The sequence below is a fragment of the Pelophylax lessonae genome (genome assembly GCF_965119305.1).
Source record: "Pelophylax lessonae genome assembly, chromosome: 10".
NCBI lineage: Eukaryota > Metazoa > Chordata > Amphibia > Anura > Ranidae > Pelophylax > Pelophylax lessonae.
Window position 1 is genome coordinate 73,699,426 of NC_138777.1, and position 21,801 is coordinate 73,721,226.

General features: G+C 42.4%; 1 protein-coding gene across 4 annotated transcripts in view; it reads right to left on the bottom strand.

Annotated features, from left to right (window-relative positions):
- Positions 1–12,118, bottom strand: part of MYRF (myelin regulatory factor) — a 250,799-nt gene extending 238,681 nt beyond the window's left edge. For all 4 annotated transcript variants that reach the window (XM_082269824.1, XM_082269822.1, XM_082269823.1 and 1 more), the window contains exon 1: positions 11,652–12,118. In XM_082269824.1, coding sequence (XP_082125950.1) covers positions 11,652–11,697 — 46 coding nt within the window. In that variant the 5' untranslated portion in view covers positions 11,698–12,118. The remainder of the gene's footprint in view (positions 1–11,651) is intronic.
- Between the last annotated feature and the right edge of the window lie 9,683 nt (positions 12,119–21,801).

Sequence of the window (21,801 nt, forward strand, 5' to 3'; positions counted from 1 at the left end):
AAGCATGTCCCATGTATTTCATCTGTATATTTATCTGTTTGCCTGGAGTTCAGCTTTAATTAGATGCAATTTTCGTTCTCCAGTTTAGAGCAACTGATTCTGGGGCTCAGATTTGAAGTGGCCTTCTTTCTAATGTCTTACATTTGGTAATTTTTGGTATGATGTAAACTTTTCAGTGCTTTAAATGAATACAATGGTGTGTACTTAAAAAAAAAAAAGACAGAGCAACCATTAGGTAATCATCTTTCACATCCCAAATTCTCGTAACCTACAAAAACTGAAATCTGATTGGTCGCAATAGGTGTTCATCATTACAAATTTGGGGCGCCTGCCTTTACTCCCATATGAACTTTAATGGCATCCCAGCCTTAGTCCATAGGGTTCAATGTTGAGTTGGCCCACCCTTTGCAGCTATAACAGCTTCAACTCTTCTGGGAAGGCTGTCCACAAGGTTTAGGAGTGTGTCTATGGAAATGTTTGACCATTCTTCCAGAAGTGCATTTGTGAGGTCAGGCACTGATGGGGACGAGAAAACCTGGCTCGCAGTCTCCTTTTGAATTCATCCCAAAGGTGTTCTATTGGGTTTAGATCAGGACTGCAGATCAGTCAAGTTCCTCCACCCCAAACTCGCTCATCCATGTCTTTATGGACCTTGCTTTATGCACTGGTGCGCAGTCATATTGGAACAGGAAGGGACCATCCCCAAACTGTTACCACAAAGTGAAAGTAGGGAGCATGAAATTGTCCAAAATGCCTTGGTATGCTGATGCCTTAAGAGTTCCCTTCACTAGAACTAAGGGGCCAAGCCCAACCCCTGAAAAACAACCCCACACCATCATCCCCCCTCCGCCAAATGATTTGGACCAGTGCACAAAGCAAGATTCATAAAGACATGGATGAGAGAGGTTGGGGTGGAGGAACTTGACTGGCTTGCACAGAGTCCTGACCTCAACCCGATAGAACACCTTTGGGATAAATTAGAGGTCAGACTGTGAGCCAGGGCTTCTCGTCTACATCAGTGCCACAAATGCGTTTCCAGAAGAATAGTCAAACATTCCAATAGACACACTCCTAAACCTCGTGGACAGCCTTCCCAGAAGACTTGAAGCCGTTATAGCTGTAAAGGGTGGGCCAACTCAATATTGAACCCTAAGACTAGGATGCCATTAAAGTTCATGTGCGTGTAAAGGCAGGCATCCCAATACTTTTGGTAATATAGTTTATGTCTGCTCTTAGTAGTATACTGTGTATTCATTTTTCTGGAGCACTTTAGGTTCTTAATAGCTAGTGGAAATCAGCAAAAGGTCTCAGTCCCCTCTACCCAGCAACACCTTCCACCTGTCCCAGTCCTGGCACCATGGGAAAGTCAAAGCAATTGCTGCCAGAATTGGTGGCAGAAACTGCCACCAGATCGCTTCCATCGGAAAGAATACGGCGGGCTTGTCAGATTTACAAAACCCCCTGCTGCTATTGGTGTAAACACACCAGTGGCAGTTAAAGGATTAAAAAAATGCACTGATCTTATAATAGAATAATAGAATAACTAGATGTATGTACAATGTACAATGAGGCCTCATTCACATTGGCAATTAAACACATGCATTCATAGGCCGTGCCTAAGTGCATATTATTTATTATTATTATTTTGCATATGAATTAAATGTTATGATTTTAAATGGTACATTTAGCTGCATTTAGTTTAGCTGTGATAAGAGAAAATATAATTCTATACATTTGTACACGGGGGCAGATTAGATAATCTGAATATGTCTATATGCATGTAACTGCAAGTACATTAAAACGCAAAGTAACCTTATCTGGAAATATAAAGTTTGTGTATACTTTCCAGATAACTTCTCCTGCATTTAAATAAACCAAACGTAGGACGCTCATGCGAATGCAGCCTAAGATGCAGCCAAATGGAAGTGTACATATTTATATGAATTAAAGGGACAGCGCACCTGAAACTGATATTTGCTCCAACCATTTAGAGCAGTCATTACAGAGCCATCTTGCTTTTGATGCTGGATGCTGCAATTAATTTTTGTTCTGGGGAATGCAACATGAGTAGCGAGAGTCCATTGTTAAGTTTCAAAGCTACTATGGCAGTGGACAGAGACTTTTCCAAATTATCTTAAGTATATCCAAAGACAGAGAAAACTTTTTTCACTTTGGATAAGTAGAGAATGATATAAACCTCTCATATTTTTTGCCATCTGTATCACATTTGAAAGACCTCCCTTTGCTTTTTGCGCTGTAGATACAAAAGAAAATGAAAGAAGACCATGTTATAGTAAGATAAATCCCCTCTTAGACAGTTAGGTCCCTTTCATGTGCCTGTTCCAATCAGGTCCGCCTGTCAGTTAATCAGGCAGACCTGATCCTAAGGTCCAGAGATGTATAGTAACTAAGTAGAACTACTTCATTACTGTACTTAAGTACCGAAAGGCGGTATCTGTACTTTCCTAGAGTAGAATTCTTTTCTCCTACTTCTACTTTTACTTCACTACATTTTTTCGATGATTTCAATACTTCTACTCCAATATTTTTTTTTTTGTGCTGCATAGTTACTCGTTACAATTATAAAAATTACCACTGCCAGAACAGTAGATGGCAGGTTTCATGAAGCTCAAAATATGTGTATTATCAGCGCATACGAAAATAAATGCTACTGTATGTATAAATAAAAGCTGCATTTGAAATAATAAAAAACAATATGATGTTCAAACTTTTGACTTCTTTCTTTAATAACTACATAACACAGTACTTGTACTTTTACTTTCAGTACTTGAGTAGCAATTTTTTTTCAAAACTACTGGTACTTTTACTTTCAGTACTTGAGTAGCAAAATTTTAAAAAAAAACTACTTGCAATACTTAAGTACAAAAAATGTTGAATACTTTAGTACTTCTACTCAAGTCACTTTTTGATCGAGCACTTCCACTTTTACTCAAGTCACTTTTTGATCGAGCACTTGTACTTTTACTCAAGTATGGGTTTTGAGTACTTTATATAACTCTGCTAAGGTCCAGTTATCCCTATAGACAAGAGAGTGTAAACGGACCTACCTTGTGTAAACAGCCTATCTCCAAGTTCAATCCAGTCTGCTAAAGAAAACAGGAAGGGGATCTTTCCTCTTCCATTTAGGCAAATCGGATCGGAGGGTAGTTAGGTGTAAACAGAAAATGGAGTCCATTTACTCCCGGCTGCCCATGGAGCAGAGTGGGCTCTGTCCATCTCTGATCTGCAGAAGCTGAGCAGACATGGATGTGTCATCCAACCCTCTCTGCTCCCATCAGCAGGGCATCTGTGAGCTGATTCCCTGCTGATTGAAACTGAATCTGCCCCATGTTAACCACTTAAGCCCCGGAGGATTTGGCTGCTAAACGACCAGAGGGTATTTTGCGATTCGGCACTGCGTGACTTTAACGGACAATTGCGCGGTCGTGCGACGCTGTACCTAAACGAATTTGGCGTCCTTTTTTTCCCACAAACAGAGCTTTCTTTTGGCGGTATTTGATCACCTGTGCGATTTTTTGATCACGCGCTATAAACAAAAAAAGAGCGTAAATTTTGCAAAAATAGCAATATTTTTCCCTTTTTTTTTTATATGAAATTCCCCCCCAAAAAAATGTAAAAATCAAAATTTTTTAATATTTTCGGCCAATTTGTTTTATGCTACCTATGTTTGGTAAAAAAAATCGCAAAAAGCGTATTTTGATTGGTTTGCGCAAAAGTTATTGCGTTTACTAACAAAGGGAAAGATTTTTGTCATTTTTGTTGTTTTTTTTTTTAACGCGTAATGGCGGCGATCTGCGATTTTTTTTGCGGTACTGCGACATTGCGGCGGACAGATCGGACCCTTGACTGACATTTTTGACACTTATGGGGTTACCAGTGACATTTTTACAGTAATCAGTGCTATATATATGCACTGTTACTGTAAAAATACACTGGTAGTGAAGGGGTTAACTTTATTTGAGAGGGAGGGGCTGTGTGTGTCCCTAGGGGCGTGATTCTAACTGTGATTGGCTGTGGCTTCAACTGTATGCAGAGTGATCAATGGATCTACATAGTAGATCCATGTGATCATCTCTCATACAGAGAGGAGAATGACAGGCAGCTTGTTTACACAAGCTGCCTGACTTTCTCCCTCTCCCCCGCCGATCGCAGAGTGGCCGGCGGCGATCGGGTCCGCCGGTCACACGCGCGGGGGGGTCCGTGACCACGCGGGAGCGCGCCTCCGGCGCCGCGCGCTCGCTCCCTAAACCCTCACAGGCGAGCGACGTAGACCTACGTCACTTTGCCTGTGAGGGGCTGACCGCCGCCGTAGATAGTCGTGCGGCGGTCGGCAAGTGGTTAAAGGGGCCTTATTACTGAAATAAGTGTTCCTAATAGACAGGGCCGGCGCTAACAATAAGGCGACCTAGACAAGCACCTAAGGTGCAACTTAGCAGGGGCCATTGGCGGAGCCTGACCCGAGGTAAGTGACTTACCGTAAGTCACTGAAGGGGTTTTAACCAGTGGCGGCCGGCCCGTCCATTGGGGCGCAGGGGTGCCGACTTCCCTATCCATGCGTCCAGCCCCCTAATCTACATGCAGGGCACCGGATGCATGGACTCCAATGAGGGTTTTTTTTTTTTAAGCACGTGATTTGAGCCAGAGACTCTAATAGGCTTCAGAAAAGGGTGGGCTCAGGGCGTGGAGCACTGTACCCTGAGTCCACCCAGTTGTGTGACAATAGCAAATTAATATTTGCTATTGCCACACTGATTCTCCTCCCGACAAATCAGGAAGCGGGTCCTGAGACCTGTTTCCCAATTGGCCAAAGGAGTAGGCATCCTATTGGCAGAGCAGGAGGGAGGAGACGACTGCCAAGAGAAGACATGGAGGAGACTGAGGGGGAAGTCGTTGCTGTCTGGAGGAACAAGGTAAGTGAACTGGCCCCTGGGGGGTCGGGGGGGACGTGGTGGTATAATATGGTATGGTGTGGACTGGACTCTAGAGTGATGAGGGGGTCCATGGCCAGGTCAGTCTGCCGCACCCCCGACCAATGGAGCACCAGCCGCCACTGGTTTTAATGTTTTAACCCCTTCAGCAACTTGGGATGGGGAGTAGGAGAGCATATTGGGGAGGGGGGCGGCAATTTTTATTTTGCCTAGGGCGGCAAAAATCTTTCCACTGGCCCTGCTAATAGAAATTTTGCTGTCAACTCTGAGTTTTGGATTTTCCCTTAGTTTTAGTTTTTTTTGTGATAGTAGTCATTAGGACAACATGAACAAGTTAATCTCCCCAACGGGGACACAGACAGCAAATATCTGCAAGAAGAATAATAAAAGTGCCACAACACTGTTCAATAGTTCAAATAAAATTTTGCAATCAGTAGTGGTCAAAGAGACAATAAAAGGGGTTACCAACATGTTTCAAGGGTCAAAATTACATATTTCATCAGGGCTTGCAAATTTAAACAATAATGACTGGACCTTGCATTGTATTTTATTTAGTGTCACAAGATCTATGAAGATTATCACACTGGATGAAATACTATATAAGGTCCAGTCAGTATTCAGTTCTGATTCATTGTTTGCTAGTTCAGGCCCTGATGAAGCGTGAAAATGTGTTGGATACTGCTTTTTTGTCCCTTACTGGAATAAAACTGTACCTTGACTATTGTGATGTAGAAGCCTCCTGCCTGCCTAGTAACCAGGTCACTTACACCAACTCCATTATAATGCTATTGGATAACAACACCAATTGGACAACCTTGCGAGTTCAGCGCTATCTTTCCACTTTCCCAAGTAATCAATAACTGTAAGGGGTTCTGACTTTTACAACTTTATCCAAAATATTCAAAAATGGCTTTAGATACTCCCAAGAAATAGAAGAAATCAGTGGGTGATTGTTCTACCAGTGCCCAGTTATACCGGTTTTGGGTGGAAACTGCATGATCCTTTAATTCAAAATCATTTTCTGTTTGTTTCCTTGTTTCCTGACGAAGCAGATTTGGCTGTTGTAGCCCGCGAAACGCGTCGAATATTGGACATCCTTTGGAGATTACACGCCATGTATCATATATATGTATATATTATATTGTGTGCGTTAATGTGATGTTTTTGATGATTTTTGTAATAAATTATTGGATTTTTATCCTTTCGCTTACATTCATTACTATTGAATCCACTCCTACACAGTCCCACTACCACATAAGACACTGACTGGATTTTGGGACCAGTTGATTTTGTCTTTCTTTAATATTTTTGTTTGTTTCCTTGTGTTTTTTTTTTCCAGTGAAACTCATCATTTTGTAGATAGGTGAAGGGCGGACGCAGTGCTTATTATTACCTGTCGTCAAAATGTTTCCTTTCACTTTCATTATACCCAAAATTATGTATGTAGGTTAAGAATTTATATTTCACCAAGGTAAGCTACACAAGTAAAATTACTTAAAAAATTATATTTTTCTTTATGAAACACACACATACTGTGCTACAAGTATATTGTACTACATTGAACACATGATGTGCAAATAAATAATGTAAAATTGAACTTTAATAAAGACATTGGTTGTCCTAATCAGTAATGACAAATAATAAAAGATAGGTGAGTCTGTAACATATAACACAATAAATAAATTCAATAATGTCACACAGCACAAAAACTGGGTTCTGCATGTATAATGTATACTGTATACACACTGATTCTTCACTATTATTTTTTTTTCCACAATGTGTGCATCTGCATTTGGTGGCTTCTGTGGCACCCCACAGGAACTGATGTATAAAGATCCTAATCTACTAAGAGAATCAGGGGAAAGCATTATCAGCTGTATAATGTTCATTTTTACATATAGTAATAAAATATAAAATAATAATATTTTCAGCCTTTGGACAAGCAAAATAGGGAAGTTAGGAGAAGCCTAACAATCCTAAACATACATGTTCCTATCCAAACAAATTTTCATGCAACTTGATCATACAGTATGTTGTATGCCGTCCTAGCACCTGTAGTGTCACTATCAGTGCCATAAAGGACTAAATGCAGTCGAAGAATGAGATTCTAGATTTGATTGGCTGCATGTAAACCAATGATTGTGATAGGTAACACCATGCAGGATAACATCGCAATAGTATATATACTACAATACAATAACTCCTATATGGTAATAACATGCACTACAATACAATAACTCCTCTCCAGCATGGTAATAACATACACTACAATACAATAACTCCTACATGGTAATAACATACACTACAATACAATAACTCCTACATGGTAATAACATACACTACAATGCAATAACTCCTACATGGTAATAACATACACTACAATACAATAACTCCTACATGGTAATAACATACACTACAATACAATAACTCCTACATGGTAATAACATACACTACAATACTATAACTCCTACATGGTAATAACACACACTACAATAAAATAACTCCTCTCCTACATGGTAATAGCATATACTACAATACAATAACTCCTACATGGTAATAGCATACACTACAATACCATACCTCCTACATGGTAATAGCATACACTACAATACCATACCTCCTACATGGTAATAGCATACACTACAATACCATACCTCCTACATGGTAATAGCATACACTACAATACTATAACTCCTACATGGAAATAGCATACACGACAATACCATAACTCCTACATGGAAATAGCATACACTACAATACCATACCTCCTACATGGTAATAGCATACACTACAATACTATAACTCCTACATGGAAATAGCATACACTACAATACCATACCTCCTACATGGTAATAGCATACACTACAATACTATAACTCCTACATGGAAATAGCATACACGACAATACCATAACTCCTACATGGAAATAGCATACACTACAATACCATACCTCCTACATGGTAATAGCATACACTACAATACTATAACTCCTACATGGAAATAGCATACACTACAATACCATACCTCCTACATGGTAATAGCATACACTACAATACTATAACTCCTACATGGTAATAGCATACACTACAATACTATAACTCCTACATGGAAATAGCATACACTACAATACCATACCTCCTACATGGTAATAACATACACTACAATACTATAACTCCTACATGGTAATAGCATACACTACAATACTATAACTCCTACATGGTAATAACATACACTACAATACCATACCTCCTACATGGTAATAGCATACACTACAATACTATAACTCCTACATGGTAATAGCATACACTACAATACTATAACTCCTACATGGATAGCATACACTACAATACTATAATTCCTACATGGTAATAACATACACTACAATACTATAACTCCTACATGGTAATAGCATACACTACAATACAATAACTCCTACATGGTAATAGCATACACTACAATACTATAACTCCTACATGGTAATAACATACACTACAATACCATACCTCCTACATGGTAATAGCATACACTACAATACTATAACTCCTACATGGTAATAGCATACACTACAATACTATAACTCCTACATGGTAATAACATACACTACAATACCATACCTCCTACATGGTAATAGCATACACTACAATACTATAACTCCTACATGGTAATAGCATACACTACTATACCATAACTCCTACATGGTAATAGCATGCACTACAATACCATAACTCCTATAATTGTAATAGCATACACTACAATACTATAACTCCTACATGGTAATAACATACACTACAATACCATACCTCCTACATGGTAATAGCATACACTACAATACTATAACTCCTACATGGTAATAGCATACACTACTATTCAATAACCCCTACATGGTAATAGCATACACTACAATACAATAACTCCAGAGTGAACAGAGATTGGACAACCAGATGGTAATGTGTGGAGTCAGCTACCCATAGACATACCATTGTGTTTATCAAATTTGTGATTATTCCCTTGTTCATATAATTTCAAAAACACTATTGCATTTTCCTAAAGTTTGCAAGCAATAGTGACAGGTATTATTGAAAAGAGGCGTTCAGGAATTGTTAATTTACAATTGTATAGCGATGTGTATGGTGGATGATGCCTCCATTATTTTATTATCTTACACAAATTTGTAGAAACGCAATAGAAAAGGAGAGAATAATTCTACGTCTACATACTAAATTACATCGGCAAAGATTTCTTTAATAAAAATTCACACAATTTTTATTGACAATTCTTGTCATATTCACACTGCTGTTCTATATTCTTGGATGGCTGTCCACTCTATATGGTTTCTGTGTTACTTAAAACATATATATTTAAGCTTATATAAAACTGTGCTGTATTTTAGCACTGGCAAAGTGAAACATGTACAAAATCTTAACCAAAAATTTAAGATTTTGGGCAGAAAAAAAAATAAAATAAATTGTGTATTTAAACACAAAATCTTCCATTCAACATATGTTCTATCAATGCATGTATAGGTTCCTATGGTATCCCTCTATGTGACAATACAAAAAAGACCCCCTTTTAAAAACAACCCATATTAGTGTGGCTGGCTGCATAGTAGTGTTATTTTAGGACATAATCTGCATTCTTATTGCTAAAATTAGCAGCTCTAAAACCTGAAATCTCAGTAACAGGCGATAGCGTTGATTGCCTTGTATGCTTTTGCTTGTGATGTATCGTTTAGATAAATATAGTTCAATACAAAAATGACGCTCTCATCAACACGAAACAAGACACTGACATGTATCTTTTTAGTATTTATTACAGAATAGTTGTTTTGGAATATTCTGGATTTTTCTACTACCTGTACAAATGACATCTTTCTTTCTACCTATGCAGCTATTTAAAAAAAAAAAAAATTAATAATAATAAAATGTTTAAAATTACACATATCCTGGATTTCAGGTTTACATTTTATATACAGTAAACACATTTTATATTTTAGAATAAATGGTTAAATAAGTATTAAAACATATTTGGCATATTTGTATAAATATATTTTGTTTCTCAGTTACAAACATCTTAAGCTTCAGTGTTTTTTTATGCCACCTGCCTTAAAATAGTTCCATGTAAATTCTATTAGTGTAAAATGTTAGTGTTTACATAAAAAAATTATATTTTTTTGTACAGAACTAACCTTTACTGTAGATTAAAATTGTATGGTAAAGAAACACTAGATGATTTTACATTTTATAAATGTTTAAAATCAAATATTTTCTCTTTTCATTTTTAAAACTAAAAATATAACACAACCTGTGTACAATTTATATGATATTATGAACTTCTGTTCCATACTTTGTTCCTTTTTTTTTGGTTATAAAAGAAAAAGTTAAATTCTGTGCAATAAGATCGATATTTAAATTATGTAATGATCGTAATTTCAATAACATAATCGCTTCAATGCAGATGAAAAATGCAGATAAAATAATAATTATTTAACTGATAAATAAAATAAACATTTAAACACTCAACAATTACACCAGTTGTATGTTTTGTAACAGGAAATTATTGAATTTTAAAAGAAGTGAATTTCTTTTCAGTTGACTGCTGAATTTCTTATCTACAGCAGTGGAAAAACAAAGGTGAGATTCTGTGACGTTCTGTAGCGATCTGTTTTTTTTCTTTACTTATATTGCAAAGATATTACAAACTACGAACGCGTAGATCATTCTAGATCTCACTCTATGTATGTAGAGAGAAATTACTTAGACCTTCTTGTTTTAGATTGGTCTCATCAGAGAAGAAAAAAATGATGCTGATGGGTTGATGCATGTGTAGACAACATGGCAGCTCAATAAAACAGATGCTCCTCATATATTATATCTTTCTGGTATCTAAGGTTCATCTTGATGCCCCAACTTGACCTCAGGCCTATTTTGTTAACCTATTTATTGCCAAAGTAAGCCATTAGGATTGGCAATTCCTGGCATTCCTCTGAATCACTGGTTAAAATGCCACTGCTTTTTTTTTTTTTTCAGGCTAGAATACCACCAGCTTTTCACGATGAGCTCTTTCTAGAAAACATACGCCAGCCAACTGTAGTTGAAGGTCCAAGAGGTGGCTGCTGTGCCAAGTGGCATATAGAGAGCCAATATTGAGTGGATGGCATCTGGTATTGCCCTAAGCACAGCTGCTGATCTCCCCAGGTGTGTCTTTTTATCCTAAATCAGAAAGCCTCCAAGGAAAATTTGACACACGAGCGATAAAAACACAAAGTGACCTGGTTTGAGGTCTTAAGCTCGCCACATGTGTTCAATCACCTTTAGATCTCCCAACAAGCGGCCCTGCCTGATTGGACACATATTGATTGGATAGTTTAAGTAGGTCAATATAGTTTTAGTAGATCTAAGGTTGATTGTACAAAGGTTGTATGGTCAGATTGTAAGCCATCTTAGATTGTAAGCTCTAACGAGCAGGGCCCTCTGAGTCCTACTGCATTAAAGTGTATTGTATTTGTACTGTCTACCCTCAAGTGCTGCGTAAACTGTCAGCGCTATATAAATCCTGTATAATAATAATAATTGTAATGTCAGATTTTATAGTCAGATTGTAACGTGTATGGTGAGTTTTTTTTTTTCAATCATATCTATAAGGATAATGTCTGCTGGGGTCACACATATTGAGGTTTCCCATGTGATCATCAATGTTTCTTACCTTCAAAGAAGCGTTGTAAAGCCTCCGTCTCATCCACAACTTCCATGGCTCTATCCAAGAGGTACCCAAAGTCCTAGGGCTGTGCAGTCTGGGCTGCCATGAAGTTTCAGACCATGAGTCTTGTCAGGAGGAGAACCTCAGATCTTTCCAATGAGGGTGAGAATTGGTAATGTGACACACCGCTGACAGTCGGTTACACAGGTCACTCTGGAGCACAATGCTGTTCTCTGCCAGCCAGAGAAAAAGATCAATGCAACAGTCCAGCTTCAGCCAGATCCTCTGCCTCTAAGTCCAGTGCTTTCCCTCTGATTCTGAACTTTTCCTCATTAGCCCACTCTCTGGGAAACGTCTGCGTTAGAGCAGCAGATCTTTCAACATGACTTTCTTTAGCCTTCTTTCTTAGGGACCTTAAGAGCTCTCCCTTCTTTCCTTTCTCTGGGTAGTGTCAGGGTCAGTATAGCAGCTTGTCTCCCTTGTGCTCCTTCCCTGGGGAGGATGCTTCTCCCAAGGTTTCTCTGCTGCCACCTAGTGGACAAAAAGTAATTTTATGTAAAATATACTTTGTAACTTACTCAGCATCATTGCATGAAAAGGCAGATGTAAAAGAAAGAATTGCTACTTACTGACTCAGGATATCAATTATATAACCTGAAATTCATAAAGCGTATCAAAGACACTTTTCAATAATTTGTCTCAGAGTAGTAACACCACAAAACAACTTATTCACTCCTTGGTTATTTCCGGCCTTGACTACTACAACTCCCTCCTCACTGGCCTACCTTTACACAGGCTATCCCCCTTCAGTCTAATATGAATGCTGCTGCTAGACTAATACACCTTACTAACCGATCCGTGTCTGCTAACCCTCTCCCAATTTCTTCACTGGCTTCCCCTACCCCATTGTGTAAAATTCTAAATACTAGCCACAACATACAAGGCCATCAACAACATCCACCCAGCTACATCACCAACCTCATCTGCAGATATCACCCAAATCATCCTCTCCACTCCTCCCAAGACCTCCTGCTCTCAAGCTCCCTTGTTACCTCCTCCCATGCTCACCTCCAGGACTTCTCCATAGACTCTCCCATCCTCTGGAACTCCCTGCCCCATATTGTCTGGTCAGCTCATACCCCAAGGCCATCTTACCGAATGGGCATGCTGGGCAGTTGCCCGGGGGCCCCACCAGCCCAGTGACCCAGCCCCAGCCAAGCTTTAGTCCGGATTCGCATGTGCATCCCGCCACCGAACTTAGCAAGTGGCAAGCGTCTGTCAGCCCTGCGCTGCTGTCAGGCCACTTGGGCCATGGAGGGGGAGCCCACAACTGCAGGAATGCCTGTCCAACTCCACGGGAACAGGCACATACAGGAAAGTCGAGTCTGACTCCCGTCCATGTGTGTGTTCACCGGACCCAGCCACCAAACTTGGAAGCTGGCATTAGCCTTGCACTGCTGTACCAATAAATTTAGCCTTATTGATTATTTGCATTTTTATTCTGGTGGGTGATTGTGTAGGCAGGGGCCCCAGTGCACTGCATTGCCCGGGGGCCTATAATGCTCTTAAGATGCCACTGTCACACCCTGTCTGCCTTTAGACGATCCTTAAAAACTCACTTTTTTCAGGGAAGCCTACTCAGCCTTCACTTAAGAACTGCACTTTAGTCACCTCCATCAGATCATGCCCTGCAACCATTATCTTTTGTACCACCTCCCACTTGCTTTAGATTGTAAGCTCCTTAGGTGGATCCCTCCTATTCCTGCTTTATTTGAACTGTATTGTAATTGTACTGTCCCCCTTTATATTGTAAAGTGCTGCGCAAACTGTTGGCGCTATATAAATCCTGTATAATGATAATAATAACTTATTATTTTTATACAGGATTTGTTTAGGGGCAACAGTTTGCCCAGCGCTTTACAACATAAAGGAAGACAATACAGCAACAATACAATTCAATACAAGAGGTTTAGGAGGGTCCTGCTCCTGCAAGCTTATAATGTAATAGGGAGGGGCCAGTGGAACAAAAGGTAATAACTATGAGAGATGAACTGATGGGAGAGATAGGAGATTCAGTTATTAGCTGAAGCAGAATAGGCTTCCCTGAAGATATAAGTTTTCAGGGATTGTCTAAAAGTGGACAGAGTAGGAGATAGCCAGACAGATTGGGATAGTGAGTTCCAGAGGATGGGAGAGGCTCTGGATAAGTCCTGGAGACGAGCATGGGAGAAGGAGAAGGGAGCTAAAGAGCAGGAGGTCCTGAGAGGAGCGAAGAGGACAATTTGAGTGATATTTGGAGACAAGATTGGTGATGTATTTTGGGGCAGAGTTGTAAATTGCTTTGTATGTTATGGTTAGTGTTTTGAATTGTATTCAGTGGACAATGGAAAGCCAGTGGAGAGATTGGCAGAGAGGGATGGCAGACACTGAGCAGTTGGTAAGGTAAATGAGTCTGGCAGCAGCATTCATGATAGACTGAAGAGGGGATATCCTGCAGAGAGGTAGGCCAATGAGGAGGAAGTTACAATAGTCAAAGCGAGAGATAACAAGGGAGTGAATAAATTGTTTAGTTGTAAGTTTAGATAAGATTAGTGAATATGTTTCTTAGTGGTTTCAACGGTTATAAAGGGGTGTATTTTGGAGATGTTATGAAGATGAAGTCTACAAGATTTGGACAGCGATTTTATTTGGGGCTGAAAGGACAGGTCAGAGTCCAGGGTTACACCTAGCATCCTGGCATGAGGGGAGGACTGATGATTGTATTATTGATCTTAATGGAGAAGTCAGGGGGCAATATTAAAAGCTCAGTTTTAGAAAGACTGAGTTTGAGGAAGTGGTGTGACATCCATGCTGATATGTCAGTTAGTAAGTTAGCAATGCAAAAGGAGACTGAAGGAGTGCAGTGAGGAGTAGAGTGATAGATTTGTGTGTCATCGGCATAGAGATAGTACTAGAAGCCATTTGAGTTTATCAAGTGACCAAGGGAGGAGGTGTAGATGGAGAAGAGGAGGGGTCCGAGGACAGGACCTTGGGGGACCCCTACAGAAAGAGGAAGTGGCAGAGGAAGCTAACACTAAAGGCGTGCTGTGATAGGTAGGAGGAGAACCAGGAGAGATCAGAGGCTTGAAGGCCAAGAGAGTAGAGTTTTTTGAGGAGGAGGGGATGGTCGACAGTATCCAGGGCTGCAGAGAGGTCTAGTAGTAGGAAAGAACTTGCAAAAGATTCATATACATGTTGGTAGGGTTGCACCGATACAAGTAATGGCATCGGTGCTGATACTAAGCATTTGCATAAGTATATGTACTTGTGCAAATGCTCCAATATCTGAAACCAATACCTATGTGGTGTGATTAAAGCCCATACAAAATGAATGTGCTCAAATTGCACTGCAAAGAATGGCATGTGATTTGGATAGCATTGCAGTGAAATTCCTGTCCGAATCACATGTGGTTTCCCCCACTGCTCCTGTGTGAACCCAGGTTTGTCATAGTGACTTCAACCGCACACGATTTGGACAGGAAGGGCACCGCATTCCTTTTGACTGTAGGCAAGACATCCGCCAGCTACATGATGTTGTCATGGAGGAGTGGAAGAGGAATCCAGTGGCAACCTGTGAAGAATGGTGGCCACAAAAAATATTGAAACTTTGGGCCCAATTTGGACATTTTCAATTAGGGGTGTAATAATGGTTGTGTGTTGAGTTATTTTGAGGAGATTTATAGGAGATAGCTGGACAGACTGAGGTAGAAAGTTCCAGAGGATGGGAGAAGCTCTGGAGAAGACCTGGAAACAAGCATGGGAGGAGGAGACAAGGGAGTTAGAAAGCTGGAGATTATGAGAGGAGGAAAGAGGACGTTTTGGCAAAGAGGACGGTTTGAGTGATATTTGGAAACAAGTTTGGTGATGTAGCTTGGGGCAGAGTTGTAGATGGCTTTGTATGTTTTTGTTAGTATTTTTAATGTTATTTATTGGGCAATCGGAAGCCAGTGGAGGGGTGGAAGATACTGAGAGGTTGGTAAGGTAGATGAGTCTGGCAGCAGCATTCATGTAGCACTGCCCCCGTAGGGACTGCTTGATATTTACTCTGTAGGTTCCCCCTGGTTACGAGCACCCCGCCATAATGTAAGGACAAGTCATTGATTCTCCTTGGCTCACACTCCAATAATCAATCCAGGGGTATTTGGTTGTTTTTTTTTTTTTTTTTTGTGGTTTATTGTAAAATGGGGGATAGGAGAAGGAAATAGTGGGATACTCCAACTTTAACTATTCACAGTGATTGAGGACTCCTATCTTCTCTGCTTTACTATAGACTTGGAACAGCTAGGCTGTTGATTCATTCTGCCACTTCGGATGAACATAGATTAAGCCTCTTATCCTTAAGATGACTTGGTGAACAACTAGTTATCTTCAGGACACTCGCCCTAGTATCCTCTCTTTCTTCTTCGACTGACACCCATCCACTGACTGTCCTACTAGCAGGGGTGGCCCCCCTCAGGTCAGGCCCATTGCCACGAGTCCCTGTATTCATGATACTGTAGCCCCAGGGTCTCCAGTGTCTCCCCTCTCAGTCAGCTCCACTGGACCTATGGGTTCAGCTCCTCTCCACCACTCCTCTGGCCCTCAGGACGACTTCCTTCGACTGCATGGCACCTCTACAGAGGAGGAGGCAGCTGCCCCCTCCCTCTGGGACTCTGCTCTCCAGCCATAGCTAGTCTAGATCTCCTTTCTTTATGTCTTTTACCGATTCCATATACAACCTGAGAGATTGTTTGGAGGCGGAGGCAGAAGGGCTTACCAGGCGACTGTGAATTTTACCTTAATGCCAGTTTAGACTCATATGAGTCTTCAAATGAGGTGAGCTGCTAATCTCACTATTTGTCACGTGGAGCACTTGGAGTGAAGCATGCAGCACTTTATTCACAGATGAAGATTTTTTTATTCGTTCATTCATTTTGTCACTGTAGTTGCACTGAGTATTGGGACTTTTTTATCACAATATTATTGTGTCACTTTATTTGCACTGTGTTATTGGGTCATTCAATACCACGTTTTGTTTGATTCATATTAATTTATGATCAATATATTAATTTTTTGTCACAGTATTACATTATATTAAGCGATTTTTTATGTGCATTCACTTAGCGCAGCAATATTATTTATTCATAATTGCTTAATTAGCCCGGTGATAATCGCTCTCAGCCTGCTGGCATCTAGATTGTGGTCCCGCAAGCTGGAAAATCTTTGTGCCGGGTGCAGCTGAGAGTGGCATTGTTACACAAGTGACGGCAGGGTATGAGATTGCCTGGTCCTTGGTCACGAGTTAGTGAGAAAGCAGGGGTCTGATACCCGCCACCGTCACAGTAACCGACTTGAGTGGGCAAACAATCACATTCAATGGTGTCTGGCACTTTGGAGAGGTGTTCTCTTCATGGATGAATCCCGCTTTTCACTGTACAGGACAGTTGGCAGACAGCGTGTATGGCATCGTGTTGGTGAGTGGTTTGCTGATGTTAACGTTGTGGATGGAGTGACCCATGGTGGAGATGGGGTTATGTTATGGGCAGGCGTATGTTATGAGCAACGAACACAGGTGCATTTTATTGATGGCATTTTAAATGCACAGAGATACTGTGATGAGATCCTGAGGCCCATTGTTGTGCCATTCATCCATGACCATCACCTCATGTTGCAGCATGATAATGCACGGATCCATGTTGCAAGGATCTGTACACAATTCCTGGAAGCTGAAAACATCCCAGTTCTTGCATGGCCTCACCAGCAGATTACCCTCTGCCTGCATTGTCGGCAATCAAGTCCTATATGGCCTCCTCGGGTATGCCATCTCTCCCTCCCTAGGTTAAGAAGGAGCTGGAGGAACCTATTATGGCAGAGGAGCTAGGGGTGACTTTGGCCAGTTCCGAACCTAGGAAAGCTCCTGGTCCCGACGGGCTTTCTCCAGCATACTGCAAGGTTTTTTTGTCCCCACATTTAGTACTCAATTCTCTATGCCTATGAATGCCCAGAGGGCTTATATCTCCCTGATCCCTAAGGAGTGAAAGGACCTCTCTCAATGTGGAAGCTACCGCCCTAATGCCTAATTAAAACACAGGCTAAAAGTTGTTTGTCAAAATTCTAGCAAAAAGATTACTTCCTCACATTCCTCACCTAATTCACCGAGACGAGAAGGGATTTGTACCCCTCCAGGAGCCCTGAGATAACACCATTTGGGTGAATTTGTTCCATGATGCCAGAACTGCCCATCACCCCCTTCTCTTGCTATCTACAGATGCGGAGAAGGCTTTTGATAGGGTCAGCTGGCAGTTCATGCATGCCACCTTGGAGCATATTGTGCCGGGGTCATCCATGTTGAGCTGTATTTATTCTCTCTACTCTAGCCCCTCGGACGATGTCAAGGTCAACGAAACGCATTCCGACTTTTCCATGATAACAAATGGATCGCGTCAAGGCTGCCCCTTGTCGCTCTTAAACTTTACACTTTCCATAGGGCCTTTTCTCTGTACAGTACGGGCAGATACCGGAATTATGGGCTGAAGGCTTCTGGGGTACCTAAGGTGGCTGCTTTAGCGGATGACCTAATTTTCTTTTTCACTGACCCGCTGGTGTCTCTGCCAAAATTGCTCCAACCATTGCATCCGTATGGCCCCCTATCCTATTTTCAAATTAACTTGTCTAAATCCTTTGCTCTTTCCATTTGATTAGACCAGGCCACGGTTGATAGTTTCTGTCCCTCTTTCATCTTCCAATGGGCGACCGATGCCATTCGTTATTTGGGAGTTAGTATTACCCCAAACCCTGCTGCCCTTTAGTCTGCCAATTTTGATCCATTGTTTCTTTGATTGCGGGCATATCTACTTCATTTGCACAAGCTCAACTTGACCTGTTGTAGTGCTTTAAACATTGATGCAGGCTCTTCCTATCCGCCTGTCCCCCTCTTCCTTTAAGTGCATAAACCTGTTCCTAGAGTTTGTATGGTTCTATCAGAAACCACGCCTTCAACTTCAGCTTCTTCATTTCCCTAAAATTCGGGGTGGGTCTTTCAGATGTGCAGGCTTATTATACAGCTGCTCATCTTACTAGGCTGGTTGACTGGCATTGTCATGCTGAGGCAAAGCACTGGGTAGCCATGGAGATGGAGGACTGGCCTTGGATTGCCTGACCACTGCTGGAGGTTCTCAGTGATCATCCTACCTTGGGAAGCACTTTGCTAGTGTCCAGGGATGCCTTCCGTTGCTCCTCGATTTCTCTGCTGCCATTGTCCCCTATTTTGGGTAGTCTGAAATTTGAGCCCAACCCCCAGAACCCCCAGTTTCTTCCACCTATTGGCGGCCGTCTTATTCTCTGGGACTTCTTGGGGTCGGATGGCAAACTCTCCTCTACTGCACTTGCCTTCGAAGTAGACCCACCTTTAGACTTTTGAAGTGGTCTCCAGCTTCAGTATTTTCTCCATCAGTGCTCCCGTTCCCCTCAGTATCTCTTGTCAGCTCACAGAGCTGTATAGTATTTTCTATAGGAGAGAACCGATATGCCGCAGTCTTTCTACCATCTATGCTTCCTTGACTTTACCAGAGACAGATTTTACCCTCACCTTCCTGTGGAAATCTGACCTTGCTATGCAGTTAACCGACTCACAAAAGGAGAAAATCCTCCACTTTGTTCAGAAATCCTCAACAGCCACTAAGATCCAAAAGACAAATAATAAGACCCTGACGAGGTGATGAGGTGGTAAAGGGTACACTGCATCTTTTTTGCAGGTACATGATACATGCTGTGGGTGCAGCGTCTGCCAAGCTACAATGTTACACATTTCTGGTAGTGCCTGAAACTTAGACCATTTTGGCAAGAGGTGGTACTAGTACTACCAAACACCTGACTGATGTTGATCTTGAGCAGGGGTGTCAATTTCAATTTTATCGAAGGCCACATCAGCATTATGGGTGCCTTCAAAGGGCTGGTTGTATTTGTAAACTAGATGTCTAGAACACCTCCCTCCTTACATCAGATATCAAGAGTCCCCCTCACCACCGACAGAAGTCAAGCCCCCCTACCCTCCCTTATATAACAGTGCACCCCCCATACCGTGTGTTGCTTTCGGGAAGAAGCGAATGGCAGAGCTGGAAATCAGAAAGTGCAGAGTCTGGAGGAGGGCCAGAGGAGGGCTGGAGTCTGCTGCTAAATGTGGAGACCAGGGAAGGCGGGGAGACGAAGGGGGTGCTGTAGTTGCAAAGAGAGTCGCAGGATCGGTAGGCTCTCTGATGCGATTGTTGAGATGGGAGGGAGTGGGCAGAGACGAGCCTCTCCACAGCTTCACGGAGACACACAGGATCTGGTAGAGGAGTTCTGTCCTGCTCTCTGCTGCCAATTGCAGAGACAAGGTGGGGATGGAGATAAGGGGGATGCTGCAGCTGCAGAAGAGGTGTGAGGGCCACATGAAATGACCTGGTGGGCCGGATTCGGCCCCAGGGCTTTGTGTTTGACACATGTGATCTAGCACCTCACCCATTGGCCCATTAAAAACATCTCTTACCATTCACCTATTAAATGCGACCAATGTGTGCATTCTCTTGTGTTGGAGGTCTGTGCTTCTGCCCTCAAAGTCTCTCCGGTTCTCTTAAATCCAGTGGCGGCCGGTCTATTGAGGGCGCAGGGGCACCGCCCCCCCCCATCCATGCGTTCGGCCCCCTAATCTGCATGCAGGGGCGCCGGACGCATGGAGCTTAATGGGTTTTTTTTTTAAATCACCTGATTAGAGTCAGAGGCTCTAATAGGGTGATGCAAAGGGTGGAGCCGGGGCGCACAGCAGTGCGCCCCGAGCCCACCCATTGTGTGACAATAGGGAATGAAAATTCACTATTGCCACACCGATCCTCCTCCTGGCCAATCAGGAAGCGCGTCCGATACGCGCTTCCTGATTGGCCGCAAGGCAAACCCCATGCCATTGGTCGAGGAGGAGGCGGGAGCGGGAGCGGGAGGACTGGAGGAGACGGGCCGCCGGGACTGATGAGAAGCAGACGCCGGGACACTGATGAGAAGCCGCCCATCGCCGCTGCTGCTCCAGGTAAGTAAGGGGGCACGCACGCTGATCTCTGCATTGGGGGCATATATGCTGGTCACTGCATTGAAGGGGGCACGCACGCTGATCTCTGCATTGGGGGCATGTATGCTGGTCACTGCATTGGGGGCACGCACGCTGATCTCTGCATTGGGGGCATGTACGCTGGTCACTGCATTGAAAGGGGGCATGTACGCTGGTCACTGCATTGAAAGGGGGCATGTATGCTGGTCACTGAATTGAAAGGGGCATGTACGTTGGTCACTGCATTGAAAGGGGACATGTATGCTGGTCACTGCATTGAAAGGGGGCATGTATGCTGGTCACTGCATGGAAGGGGGCATGTACACTGGTCACTGCATTGAAGGGGGCATGTACGCTGGTCACTGCATTTAAAGGGGGCATGTATGCTGGTCACTGCATTGAAAGGGGGCATGCACGCTGGACACTGCATTGAAAGGGGGCATGCTGGTCACTGTGCATTGAAAGGGGGCACGCTGGTCACTGTGCATTGAAAGGGGGCACGCTGGTCACTGTGCATTGAAAGGGGGCACGCTGGTCACTGTGCATTGAAAGGGGGCACGCTGGTCTCTCTGCATTGAAAGGGGGCACGCTAGTCTCTCTGCATTGAAAGGGGGCACGCTAGTCACTCTGCACTGAAAGGGGGCACACTATACCTTATTTACCGAAGGCCCCTTTCACACTTTTGCGACCTCAAAGTCACGCAATTTTTTACAGCGTTTTTTGCCGCAAAGCAATGCCTATTACATTTTTCTGTTTGCGCCCCCCCCCCCCCCCCAAATTTTGAGCACCAGCCGCCACTGCTTAAATCAATTAACTGAGGGACATGGAAGACCTTACGGCTACCCTCTATACTCGGGAGGGGTCCTTTCGTGACACTTGGAGGCCATGGCAATATTTTGTTTTCAGGAATGCCTATTTACAGGTCTAGCAAGCTGGCTGATTTTTCCAGGGATTTGTTTTGAGGCTCTGAGTGAGAGAATTCGCTTTTCTGCTTCTTAATGTCTCTCTACAGCTTTTTCTCGCTACTGTAATTTTTTCTCCTGCTGTTGGCTTTTGCCCTTG